Raw genomic sequence first — 13575 nt, 5'->3', positions numbered from 1 at the left:
GTATGATCTGAACATGTTCTGTTTTTAATCCTAATCTGTACCTCCTACTCTACACTGTGTTTTTCCTGGTCCTAATGATTTTCACTTTTCATTTCTATTTCATTCTTTTCTTAGAATTGTTCCCCTGGGCCAGGGGAACAGCTTACCTGGGAGTGGGCGACCACTCTCTATCTGAATTAGGGTATGAGGCTGACTGAGGGTAAATCACGGCTGGGGAGAGCTTTTCCTTAGGAATATCATCTTGGAATGGAGATATATCATTAGGAAGAGTTCTGGAGGAAAAAAATCAGAAGACTAAAGTCAGAGAATTCTTAATGATAGATTCACGATCAAGTTCCAATTTTTTCTTGATTAGCTCTAAGTGCTTTGTAATTAACATGATCTCTTTAAACACCCAGACCTGTTCCAGGCAGTGGGAGGGGAGAAAGTGATACCGGCGTCCATAAACGTGTCTATGTGCTAATGCTTTGGCTGAATTCTAAATGTAAAATGATTTTGTTTCGGCATTTGGACTCAGACACGCGTGCGGTGATCACACTGCTGGCTCCTCCCATCATGCCGCCTCCTGTTACCCTACACAGTCACGTTCCAAAAGCCTGGGAAGTAGAGCGGCCCCAAACCGGCCCCAGGGTGGTATAAAACCCCTGCCAGGTACAGGCAGAGCTGCTGAATAACTCAATGACCATACGCTGATCATGTTTCGTCTAGCAGAAGAAATAAATGGCATCAACCAAACATGCTTTATGGTTACAGAATAACTGCAAACGACCTAGTCTCAGGTATAAGCACACTCACTACTAAATACAATTCACAATTTCAATCATGCAGAGGCCATCTGTCTGTATGTTGATGTTACCTGGAACACCTACCACTAAATTTTGGACGTAAGAAGGCCATTATAAGAAGCCCAATGACCCTGGTTCTGCGCCTGTCACAGGTTAGAGGCTGTAGTTGGGAAAAGCAATATTTGTTGCCAGTTGTCATTTCTTTTTCACCAAAAAAAAAGATATATTCTATTCCGAATAATGACACAGGACGATACTCCTGATGTTCCTTATCCCTTCTTTATGTGAACAAAATTATCAAAAATTACACTGAATTACATAAAAATCTGAAACATCAAATATCCTCTCAATATTAATTTTATCTTTTAAAACTGGCATTTTTCACCAAAATAGTAATACATACAAACAGAATTCCACTACACTGTTAAAAGCAAAGAAAAAGGAAACAAAATTTCCATTAAACTTTGGACCTAAGTCAAAAGGAAAAAGGAAACAGTTTGCTTATAGAGAAAACAGCATTTTCTTCATTTACTTTTAAGCCTGAAATCAGCGCTTGCCTATAAATCAGCCCAACTGTGCACGGTTGGTGCTCAAAGAAGAATAAATAGGTTCCAAGAAAATAGGTTTGGTCATGAACTATTAATTTGCTCAGTTCCTGTTTCTTGACTCCATCCCAGGCTGCTAAAGTGATCAGCCAAGGAGGTTTGGCATCACCAACACTCTCTTGGCTACAGCACAGCAAATCTTTATACCACTCTAGGATTGGGTCCACATGATTCCAAAATTCAGCCTAAAATAGGGGTCCCCAACTCCTGGGGTCCGTGCCCCTGTCAGAACCTGGGCCACACAGCAGGAGGTGAGTGGCAGGCAAGCTGGCAAAGCTTCATCTGTGTTTACAGTCGCTCCCCATCCCTCACATGACCGCCTAAGCTCCTCCTCCTGCCAGATTAGTGGCAGCATTAGATTCTCATAGGAGCGGGAACCCTGTTGTGAACTGCACATGTGAGGGATCTGGGCTGCACACTCCTTATGAGAATCTAATGCCTGATGATCTGTCACCCATCACCCCCAAATGGGACTGTCTAGTTGCAGGAAAATAAGATCAGGGCTCCCACTGATTCTACACGATGGTGAGTTGTATAATTATTTCATTATATATTACAATGTAATAGTAATGGAAATAAAGAGCACTACAAATGTAATATGCTTCAATCATCCTAACACCATCCACCCCCGTCCATGGGAACACTGTCTTCCACAAAACTGGTCCCTAGTGCCAAAAAGGCTGGGGACCACTGGTCTAAAACACATAAAAGAATAAGGAATTATGGGGGGAAAGTTTATAAAAATAATCTTGAACGGGTAACCATCTGATTCTGGTGCAGCCCCTCCACCCCGGACGGTTATTACCTGCTGCTCTCCAGCAGCTCCATGGCCTCATCCGAGCTCATCTCGATGGGGAACATGTCCTCATCCTCAGACGTGTTCATGCTGTCATCTCTCTTCAGGCTGTCCAGCTGGGACTTTCTCCTCCTTTTTCTTCTCTTCTTTACTATAGAGCTGCTTGACGGCGTCTCGCTGGGAGCGATCACTTGGGCTGGCGTGCCGGGATCCAGGCCTCTTATCCTGTCCACAGAGCCTCTTTTCAGCTGACATTCCATTCTCGAAGCTCCTTCTGACAGGATGGGGGAGGTGGCCAGGTGCATGGGGATGACTTCCTGAGAAAAGAACACATTTTCTAATAAAAGCCTCATTAATTTGGGTGTTTAAGGAGCAGGGCCTTGCCAGAGGCCTCAGGATTCATTTCAGAGGGCAAGTACCTCCTGGGGAGGGCCACAGCAGACAGCCCAGCTAGAGGCCACAGCCACGGTGACCAGGAGATGTGGCTGCCCAATCTGGTAAGATGATCAGAAAGCCAACAACGTACTGAATGCCACTTTGTACTCAACCCTGCATTTATGTAATTTTAACAATGGGAGGTAATTCTCAGTGATCTCAAGCCTCCAAAATTCAACTGTGGCTGAAATATCCAGAGCACAGAGAAAAAAAATGGACTTTGACTCACCATATTATGCTGAGAATTAGATGCACTCTTGCACTTCTGTGTAGATGTGGGTGTGCGTGGGTGGGTGTGAGAGAGAGAAAGAGAGACAATGTGTGTTGTGTATTTTTTATATGCACTGAATTAAGATAATAATGATCTAAAAACCAAAAACACATAAAACAACCGACAGCCCCACCCAAGAACCTGCCTGCACCAGGGCCCAGGGAGGGCCCTGAGCATCAAGGAGGCAGATACTGATCCTCTCTTTAAAGACAAAAGGAAAAAGCACAACCTGTCCATTTAGTGGTTGTTTGTAAAGATTCAGCAGCTTTTATAAAACTCTAGAAATCATTTTATTAATGAATGCCTCGTTTTGTATGAGAAATTTGTTGACAATAAGAATATACAGAAAACAGAGGGAATAAATAAAAATGTGCTGCTGATCATTCAAGTAGGTTTGGAGAGCATCAGACACGCTGAAATACAACATCTACACCTGAGACACACAGCTGAGGCTGGAAGGGAGTGAGGGGTCATCTCACCCAGCTGCTGGACTAGACCAACTAGAGAAGCAGCACAAATCCTCAGGTCAAGAGCAGAGAAGGGCCTTTGCTGTCCGCAGGCTGGAATGGAATGGGCAGCCAGGCAGACCCCCGCAGGCACATGCAGCACCAAGCAGTGCTGAAGGACACAGGGCTCCCCAGCTTCCAGCAGCATCCCAGGGGTCCTAAGAGGCATCTGTATGTTGCTGAACATTCTCTGGCCTCCAAGGCCCCACCCCCCCCACCACAGGCACCCTGTCAGACCAGCAAGACCGGCAAGCAGGCCCCATACAGGTCCCGCTGCATGCTGGCCCAAAATGCTTCCTCAGCTCCGGCGGCCAAGAATCTATCTAAAGCCAGGTACAAATAGAAATTAAAAATGCAGGTGTCCACATGCAGTGGAAAGAGTTTCCGTCAAAGGCCATTAGGAACCAATTAGTATTTTCGGAGTCTTCCCATCTAAGAGAGGTGAAGAGCAGGTGGGCGGGGATCCCCAGTATCAACAGAGTTACTCTAGAATGTGGAAGGGGAGATGCTGGGTCCTCCCCAGGCACCACCCTTCTGGGTGGGCAGGATGGAGGCAGTGCCTGGGACTGTTCTGTCCCGAAGCTGCAATTATGAACACTTGCTTTAAAACCTGGAGCTATAAAGAGCCATTCCTTTTTAATCATGGCTGCCTTCCTGGAAAGGAACTAGTTCAAGTCAATTTCATTCAGGAACCCCTACATCAGACCCCTTTAAGGTGCTTCATCTGTGAACAAAAGAGTTAAAGACGTGGTTTGTCTCAGTAGAAAACATAACCATAAATCATGACCTTGGATTTGGCAAAGGACTCTTACATGTATATGACACCAAAATCATACACAACAAAAGAAAAAACAGCATACATTAAAAAGGTAAACACAAACTTTGAAAAGAAAGAAATTAGACTTCATTACAACTAAAAACTTTCGTGCTGCAAAGGACACCATCAAGAAAGTGAAAAGAGAACCCACGCAATGGAAGAAAATATTTACAAATCATATACCCGATAAGGGACTTGTACCTAGAATATATAATGAAGGCATACATGACAGTAGTGAAAAAGAAAAACAACACACAGACACACACAAACTAACAAAGGATCTGAATAGACATTTCTCCAAAGATTCAGAAATGGCCAATAAGCACATAAAAAGATGTCAGACACCACTAGTTATTAGGAAAATGCAAATCATAACCATAAAGAGATACCACGTCACATCCACTAGAATGATTAGAATCACAAAATCAGAAAAGTATTGGCAAAGATGTAGACACATCAGAACTCTTTGTGTGCTGTTGGTGGGAATATAAAATGGAACAGCTGCTTTGTAACACAGTCTGGCAGTTCCTCAGCTGTTATATGTAAAGTTACCACACGGCCCAGCAATGCCATTCCTAGGTATATAACCAAGAAAAATCAAATGCGTGTGTCCACACAAAAACTTGTATACAAATGTCCACAGCTGCATTGTTTACAATGGCTAAAAGGTGGAAACAATCCAAGTTGTTTGTAATGATGAATGGAACAGATGAACGGACATGGTCTATGGATACAATGGAATACTATTCAGCCATAAAAAGGAATAAAATATTGATACATACTAAAACCTGGATGAACCTTGAAACATTCATCAAAAAAAAACAGGCACAAAAGATGGGATACTATAATTCCATCTAAAAGTTCAGAATAAGGAAATCTATAAGAGATAGACTAGTGTCAACTTAGGGCTCAGGGGTTGGGGGTAGAGTACAAGGGAGGCGATATCTAAAGGGTATGGTGTTTCTTTTGGGGGTGATGAAAATGTTCTAAATTTTACTGGTGGTGATAGTTGCACCTGTCTGTAAATATACTAAAACCACTACGTGTACACTTGAAATGGGTAAATTGTGTATATGTGACGTATATCTCAATAAAGCTATTAAAATTTTTAAAATATTTTTTAAAGTAATTCAGCCACTCACTTAATAAAAGAACATTGGGCATTTGAGATTTGACACACCAGTGTAATCTGTACACCTCTGACAATGGTCCAGGCCCATGTGTGAAGGCCATCCCTCTGTCTCCTGGGAAGTCGTCAGCAAACTGAAGCCAGCCAGGAGAGCTGAGTCTGTGTGGACTCAGCACACCCCCAGGCCATCTGGCTCAAATCCCTCATACAGATCAACGCCCACTTTTATCTGCGCCATTGTCCACACAGCCAGGGCCAGTATTACTTTGCACAAACTTCCGCGGTGTCTCCAGATAACCCCTGCTCAAAGCTCAAAACCAGGAAGTAACCCTGACCACCCAGCCCTCCTTACCTGATCATTATCTGTTTCTTGAACAAAAAATGCTTCTCCATTATCTCCCAATTTCATGTGCAGATCCACAGATTCCCCATTGATTTCTATGTCAACCTGAGGGGAAAATATGGTTAAGAAAAGAATGAGCTGCCTTCACCAGAACAGGAGACCTCGTGGGGAGAGCCAAGTCTCTGTGGACACGCTGTCATCACATACACCCTGAAGTGCCGCACAACTCCCAGTCTCAGTCAGGCAGTCCCATCCAAGGGAACGGTCACTTGAGCACTGGAGGAGTTCTGGGTTGGGGAGGGCAGGCCCCTGACCAGGAAAGAAGGAACCCAAAACAGTAGGTTGGTGCAAAAATAATTGCGGTTTTGGCCATTATTATAATTATTAAAAATAGTGGCAAAAACTGCAGTTGTTTCTGCAGCAAGCTAATTAATAGAAAGATTCCTCCGAGACCACCTGGTCTAGCTCCTCCTTTTTTGGCTGAGGAGCTAGGCCAGACAAGAGGAGTGACCAGACCAGGGTCACACGGCTGGTGAGAGTTCAAGCTGCAATCAAAGCTTCCCCAGTCCCAGACATTAGAAATTATACCCTGGAAAACTCACCAACTATTGGCTGGGATCCTTCACCCATACTCAAGGAAGAGCTGCCACTTGAACTTAACTCAAAGAACGAATCACGAGACCTCATCCCAAAATCCACACTAGGTGGGGGCATGAAATGTTTATTTGTAAATATTTGTTTCTTTCCATTTGTGTGACAGATTGTCTGCTAAAACTGGCCACATCAATATCCCGGTCCTACCTGCTCTTCCAGAACCTTTGCTACTCCTAAAAATAAACTAGAAATAAAAATCTAAGCTCGCAACTGACTGAACGGACCACCTCTTGGTCAAGGAGATGCCAGAGAAACCTTGAGAACTGAGTTCCAGGCCATGATGGAATGCGAGATAGGATATGCTTCCTCATACCCCACCTTAGTAACCACCATTTCAAAAGGGCCAAACAGAAACCAGCCCTTTCAAAAGACGCTGCACCACTGGTATCAGCAAAAGAAGCTGCTCTGCCTTTTTTTTTTTCTTTTTTTTTTTTTTTTTGCCTGATAAGAGCCCAGGAACTGGTCCTGGCCCATCTAGGGAGAATGTGCCCTGAGGGTTTTCCCTTCCTCTGCTCCACCCTTTGATGTGAGACACCAGAAAACTCCATCCTTGGCTGGTGCTAGTGCCATCGTGTTTTGAACATGGGTCCCATGGAGAAGCACGACGCTCAGCTGCACATGTGCATGTTTTCCTCTCCTGAATACTCGTGACCCCCCTCCTGTGGCTTATTAAATATGTAGATTCTGTGATCCCAGAAATCCCTGGTCTCTTTGCCCCTCCTTCAAAGCGTCTGTTTCTGCTTCTGGCCGGAGGCTACACTTCCCAGCCTGTCAGAATTGGCCACCCAGCGGGCAAGGCAACAACCTAGTTCTCCTCTCCAAATTTATGAACTTTATCCTTCTTCCACTGACACCACCAAGAAAAGCCTATTTCTCCTCCCCTTGAGCCCAGGCAGCCTTGTGATGGCCCCAACCAGTAGAGCACAGCAGAGGTGATGCCATGTGGCTTACAAGGCTAGGCCATAAGAAGATCCAGCATCTGCCTGGCTTCCTCCCTCTCAAGATGCTCACCTCACCACTGCCACTGTGTTGTGGGGTGTTCTGGCCACGTGGAGAGGCCATGGGTAGTTGGTATGACCAACAGCCTCAGCGAAGAGCCCAGCCAAGAGCCAGAATCAACCACCGGTCACAAAGAATGTGAGTGTGCAGATGATTCCAGCCCTCAGCCTTTGACCTTTCCAGCTGAGGCCCCAGAGAGCAGAAAAAAACCATCTCACTGTGCTCTGCCTGAATTCCTGACCCACAGATACAGGAGCTTAATAAACAGTGGTGTGTGCCACGGCACTTTAATTTACACAGCCATGCTAACTAGAATAATTTCAATTAGTCACTGTCAGTTCTATGACTGACCATTTCCAACGGAGACCTAAAACTCTGGGTCTGAGAGTTCAAGACAGGTGGCGTCACCAGAGTGCAAGGGCATTCTCTAAGGAGAGCCGGTGCCAGGTCCCCGTGCCCTGAGAGCTCACCACTTTCTCTCGGGAGCGCAGGACGCCCATCTTCCCAAAGCGGACATGGAAAGGGGAGCATTGGAGGTTTCCATTGGGCTGGCGGATGACAATGATGTCAATGCACCCTGAGAGCGTGGCGGGGTTCAGCCCCTTGTAGAGCTCCTTCACGGTGACAAACACCTGGCCGGCTAACTGCCCCACATAATTCATGGTCTGTGCCTGGAAAACAGACAAAAAACACACACACAGACACACAATTAATCCAAGGAAGAGCCAATCAAAATGAACTCCTCACCATTTCAAAAACATAGATTACACACTCAACTTTCAGCTCATCTCGTTTCTGGAATGTGCTCCGTTCACCCCCATGGCCTATCAGGATCCATTGTGGCCCATTACAGCCATCAGGGCCCATCAGGGCCCATCACGGCCCATCAGGGTCCATCACGGCCCGTTCCGGCCCATCACGGCCCATCAGGGCCCATCACGGCCCGTCACGGCCCATCACGGCCCACCAGGGTCCATCACGGTCCATCACGGCCCATCACGGCCCATCGTGGCCCATCAGGGTCCATCACGGTCCATCACAGCCCATCACGGCCCATCAGGGTCCATCACAGCCCATCACGGCCCATCACTCCAACTCCCACAGCAGGCCCACCAGTCTCTACTCTCCCAGAGTCCAGCACAGACAGCCTTGACCCCATGACATCTAATCTCAGTTGTCCCCAGGCCCTGTCTCCTCTGCAGTCCCATGAAGCTTGTTTATATTGTCCTTAGGACCACTGCCACTTGCCCCTTCTTCTGTCATGAATGGACAGGTTTTACACACTAAATCTTAAGACTGTAGAGGAAAGAGACTATTTCATACAGCTTAGGATCCCCCACCATGCCAATCACAGTAGCTACTTGATATTAGTTGAAAAACAAATGACTATTTTTACTGGAGAAGGGAAATGAATGATTTTTGTTTGTGACAATTTCCATGCGGTCTTTGTCTGCCTGTCTGACTTCTCTCCACTGCTCCAGGGAACACCAGCACTCTGGGCTGCTGGCCCGCTATCAACTGCAATCCACTCAGCAAACATTCAGGCCATCTCCTCTACAGGGCCTGGAGCCACAACACAGAGATAAAGAAGAAAGTCCTGTCCCCTGGAGGGACTCACAGGCTCGTGAAGGAAACAGAGGCAATATACAAGGAACTAGCAGGGCATAGTAGCTCATGCCTATAATCCCAGCACTTTGGGAGAATGAGACAGCTGCATGACTTGAGCCCAGGAGTTTGAGATCAGCCTGAACAACATGGCAAAATCCCATCTCTACTAAAAACACAAAAATTAGCTGTGCGTGGTGATGCGTACCCGTAGTCCCAGCTACTTGGGAGGCTGAGGTGGGAGGATCACTTGAACCCAGGAGGTGGAGGTTGCAGTGAGCTGAGTATGACTGGAGTGCAGTAGCACGCGCGCACACACACACACACGCACACACAAACTAAAATATATGTCAGTGTTGCTGAATTTGTTTTAGGTAAACACTAAGGGAGTTATGATCAAGGAAAGAAGGTGCATCAGAGGAGCTGGCGCTGGAGACGGTCTTGGAGGAGGACAGGGATACCCTCAGATGTCAGATGAGAAGGTGGACAGGGTACTGCAGGACAGTGAGAGGTTCATGCAGAAGCACGGAAGCTTAAAACTACCAGACTGGAAGAGGGAGCTGTGCCCAGAACAGAGAATGTGCAGAAGGGAAGGATGGAGAGTGGGAAACCGTGCCAGGAGATGCGGGCTCTGTTGTGTGAAGCCATCAGATTCTACAACAAAATGACACTTTGATCCAAGATTTAGCAAAAGCATCACTATAACAATGTAAAGACTGGCAAGAAAAAAACTTGATGGCAGGAAGGCTAGGAGAGAAACGATTCCCCGCCTGGAAAGGAGGTAGAGACAGAAGAAACAGAGGGATAGGGACAGGCCAAGAGATATTCTGGGTTCAAGGCAGCTGGACTGCGAGCCACTACTGTGTTCCGGCCTTCTTTTCGTAGCTCCGGATCCCTGACCACCTGGTGCAGTCCACACCTGCCCACATCACTGTCCACTCTACCCAGCTCTCTGCTCCCATCCTTCTGCCGTCACTGTGCCCTGCTGTGCTAACTGGCGGTCTTGACTGGCCCATGGCACTCACATCTTATCCCTGGACTGGGCCATGGCAGGCAGGAGTCCTCCAGCCCTCCTCTCTCCACTCCTTGCTCGGCTTCAGGGGGTCACGCCATCAACCCTACTCTGGCCCTTCAGGCACGTGGCACCTCTTGGTGGTCGTCCAGTCTCGGGAGTCTCTTCTTTCCAGCTCTGACTTATACTCCAGGGCTGAGTCCCAGACTCTCTTCTCATCTCCCGTTTATTCACCTGATGCTTTGGTGGATTCGTGAAGCCACGTGGTTGCAAATACCGCCCAAACAGGAAGGATTTGCATGACATAACTTCCAGTCCACCCCGAGACCTCACCCCTCCTCCTGGTCCACACTGCCGCCATTCTTCAAGGCGACTATCCCAGGACACAGGTGACCACACAGACAACACCCCCACCTCAGGTCACCTACAGACTCCAGGAAACACCACGTGTGTGAACCTGTGGCTTACAAACCTGCCGTGTAGACAGGTTGGTTCTGGGAGCTTTTCCTATCATTCAGTGGCGCTGTGATATTATGATGTAAAAGGAAATATATATTTTGGTCTTCATCCCCAGATCCCAGCCAGAACTCCTAAACCCCTTATAATTTCTAAGTGATCAGAGTGATAGGAATGTCTTTTGTTACGATATTTCGTTTTCTTCCCCTGCTCCTGAAACAGCTCCTTAGCTCCAGAGCTGTATTGTTCTGGTAAAAGGAGCATCTTTCGTCACTCAAGATAAGCCCCCTTCAACCACACTGAAGTTTAATCAGAGGACTCTCAGAGGATGGGGGCTGGGCCAGCTGCCAGAGGAACTCATCCGTGATAAGCTTTGGTGCCTTCGGCCACTCCCCACCCCCCACCCCATCCCCAACCTCCAGGGAGGGAGAGGGGAGGGAGATTAAGTGTAATCAATGGCCGATGAGTGAATCAATCTCGCCTGTGTAATGAAGCCTCCATAGAACCCGAAAGAAAGGGGCTCAGAGAGCTTCCAGGTTGGTGAACGTGTGGCAGTGCTGGGAGGCTGGGGTGCTGGAGAGGGCACGGAAGCACCACTGCCACCCCACCGCCCTGCCCTGTGCACCCTTCCACCCTTCCACCTGGCTGCTCCGGAGTTTTATCCTTTGTAACAAACCAGTGGCGATCAGTGAACTGTTTCCCTGGGTTCCGTGAGCCGATCCGCAAAGGAATGAACCCAAGGAGGTGGTCATGGGAACCCCTGATTTATACCCAGTCAGGCAGAAGCACAGGAGGCCCAGACTGACTGGCATCTGAAGTGAGGGACAGCTTGTGGGGATGAGCCCTTAGCCTGTGGAATCCGATGCTAACTCCAGGTAGACGGTGTCTGAAATGAATTCAATTATAGGCACCCAGTTGGTGTGCTCCGAGAGCTGGAGAACTGCTTGGTGTGGAAGAGACACACAGGTTTGGTGTCAGAAGTGTGTATGAGAGTAGAGGAAATTGTATGGTTTATTTGCTCTTTTATGAGCTACATTCTTAAGGCCAAGGATAAAGCTTTGGTCTTTCAAGTTAAAAAAACAAAATATACCTTTTGTATATCTTACCCCAACTCCTATGAAATAAGCAAAAGTGAGATCAGCACACCCATTTGCAAATGATGCTCAAAAGTGGTCAAATCCCCTGCATGCAGGGGCTAGTAAGAACTGTGGATTTAATTCTAATTTAGAACAGGCCGGAGAACCAAAAGTCATGAATGATACCTACAAAGGAAAGAATGCAAGAAGCCCTCCCAGGTGCATTTTACAATTTTAAATGAAGCTCTCTGCACTGATACACCTCCTCTCTCAACCGAGGAAACAAGCCCAGCCCTTAGTAAACACACTCAGGGAGGAACACACATCTGCCTTCCTTTTCACCTGGGGGTAAACGCCAGAGCCCAGCTCCCCCTTCATCTGTCCTGCTAATAGGTCACATATATATAAACATCAAAACACACATTTCTCTAAGTTTACGAGTGGTGCGGGTTTAACTTCATGCAAAAAGGGTGCAGTGGGATGGTTCCTGAAAAGATGTACAATATCAGAAATGATTCTTTATAACCCTGGTATTTCTTATTCCTTCCATGTTGAACTTAGATTTTAACATGTGTTTGGTAAGAAAGGTAACCCTCTAACTCTAAAACTATGTTCAAGCAGTATTAATAACATCTTTGTACAATTTCTTTCATATACATTATCTCCTGCTGACTCTCACAATACCCTGTAGGAATGTAGCCTTTCAGATGGTAAAACCAGAAGATAGCCAAAGTGCAATGAAGATTGCAGGGCTGGTGAAGAAGGGCTGTCTGCATTGACACGCCCAGTTTCACCAGACTGGAACCCAGGTCTTTGGATTTTGAAGTGACCTCTCTTTCGGTTCTGTGAAGCCCCTATCTCTTTGCCTTCATCACCCTTGCAGGTGAGGTATGTTTGTCACCGAATGATGAGACCAACTCCCCAGCAGTGAGGCCCCAACCCCAGGCCAGCACATCTAAGAACTACTGTTGATATTTTTTTACTTGTAAGAAAGAGAAAGCTCATAACTGGATAGCATTACCACATCTCTGCATCCTAGCCTCTCCTCTGTAAAGGGGGCACATTGGCCTGGGTAACCTGCAAGGTCTAATTCCAGCTCTATCCGTTCTAAAACAAAGGCTCCACTCCTTAGTTCTTAGCAACTGAAGAGGCATCTTTAATAACTTAATTGTTGCTCTGCTCTCTTGTTCTCAAGAACAAGCATCCTTGCCCCTCTCCAGTGAGCAAACTCAAGGTTACTGCTCAGAATCCAAGAATTTGGAAGTTAGAAGGATCCTTAGTTGTTGTTCCAACAACCTCATTTTTTAGAAGTAAGCCCAGAAGGCTGGGCGCGGTGGCTCACGCCTGTAATCCCAGCACTTTGGGAGGCCGAGGCGGGCGGATCACAAGGTCAGGAGATCAAGACCATCCTGGCGAGCACAGTGAAACCCCGTCTCTACTAAAAATACAAAAAAAATTGGCCGGGCATGGTGGCGGGCGCCTGTAGTCCCAGCTTCTAGGGAGGCTGAGGCAGGAGAATGGCGTGAACCCGGGAGGCAGCGGAGCTTGCAGTGAGCCGAGATTGCGCCACTGCACTCCAGCCTGGGCGACAGAGCGAGACTCTGTCTCAAAAAAAAAAAAAAGTAAGCCCAGAAATGGGAAGTGACTTAGCAAAGCTCTCCCCATGGCAAAGACAGAGCCAAGACTCCAATTTCCTCTGTGACCTTCCCACTGGATTGGTCTGGAGTATTTTCCTACCACAAATAACCAGAAGGTGCTTTGATATCCCAGCTGTGGCTTTAGCTTAGATTAATGGTGCTCTGATATCTTTAGCCGTCCCCTCTATTGAATAACTTCTTTGCAAATCTGAAAATACCTCAATTTGAAAGCAGGAAATCTTCTCAATAATTCTCAACAAGTGACAGGGTCACGGGCTCCACCTGGCAATCTGTTTGTTCCTAGGAACTCAACATCTACACCCTGGGCCTGCCTTAACAACTAAGCACTGAAAGTTTTTAAAAGGGTGAATACCACCACTTCACATCTATTAAGATGACTACTATTAAAAAAAAAAACAAAAAAAAAACAGAATATAACAAGTTTTGGC

General features: G+C 46.7%; 1 protein-coding gene across 4 annotated transcripts in view; it reads right to left on the bottom strand.

Moving 5' to 3' along the window:
• Window positions 1-13575, bottom strand: part of LPIN1 (lipin 1) — an 80100-nt gene that overhangs the window by 53437 nt on the left and 13088 nt on the right. For 3 of the 4 annotated variants that reach the window (XM_023199319.1, XM_023199335.1, XM_023199329.2), the window contains exons 2-5: window positions 7811-8011; window positions 5697-5792; window positions 2196-2503; window positions 147-272 (exon numbers count right to left, since the gene is read on the bottom strand). In XM_023199319.1, the coding sequence (XP_023055087.1) occupies window positions 147-272; window positions 2196-2503; window positions 5697-5792; window positions 7811-8002 (722 nt within the window). In that variant the 5' untranslated portion in view covers window positions 8003-8011. Of the gene's footprint in view, window positions 1-146; window positions 273-2195; window positions 2504-5696; window positions 5793-7810; window positions 8012-9970; window positions 12906-13575 lie in introns of those variants that run through there. The other variant, XM_023199323.3, reaches the window with a different exon arrangement.

This window comes from Piliocolobus tephrosceles, chromosome 15 (genome assembly GCF_002776525.5).
Source record: "Piliocolobus tephrosceles isolate RC106 chromosome 15, ASM277652v3, whole genome shotgun sequence".
NCBI lineage: Eukaryota > Metazoa > Chordata > Mammalia > Primates > Cercopithecidae > Piliocolobus > Piliocolobus tephrosceles.
The sequence above is the reverse complement of the archived record's forward strand: the minus strand, read 5'-3'. Positions and strand labels throughout refer to the sequence as shown.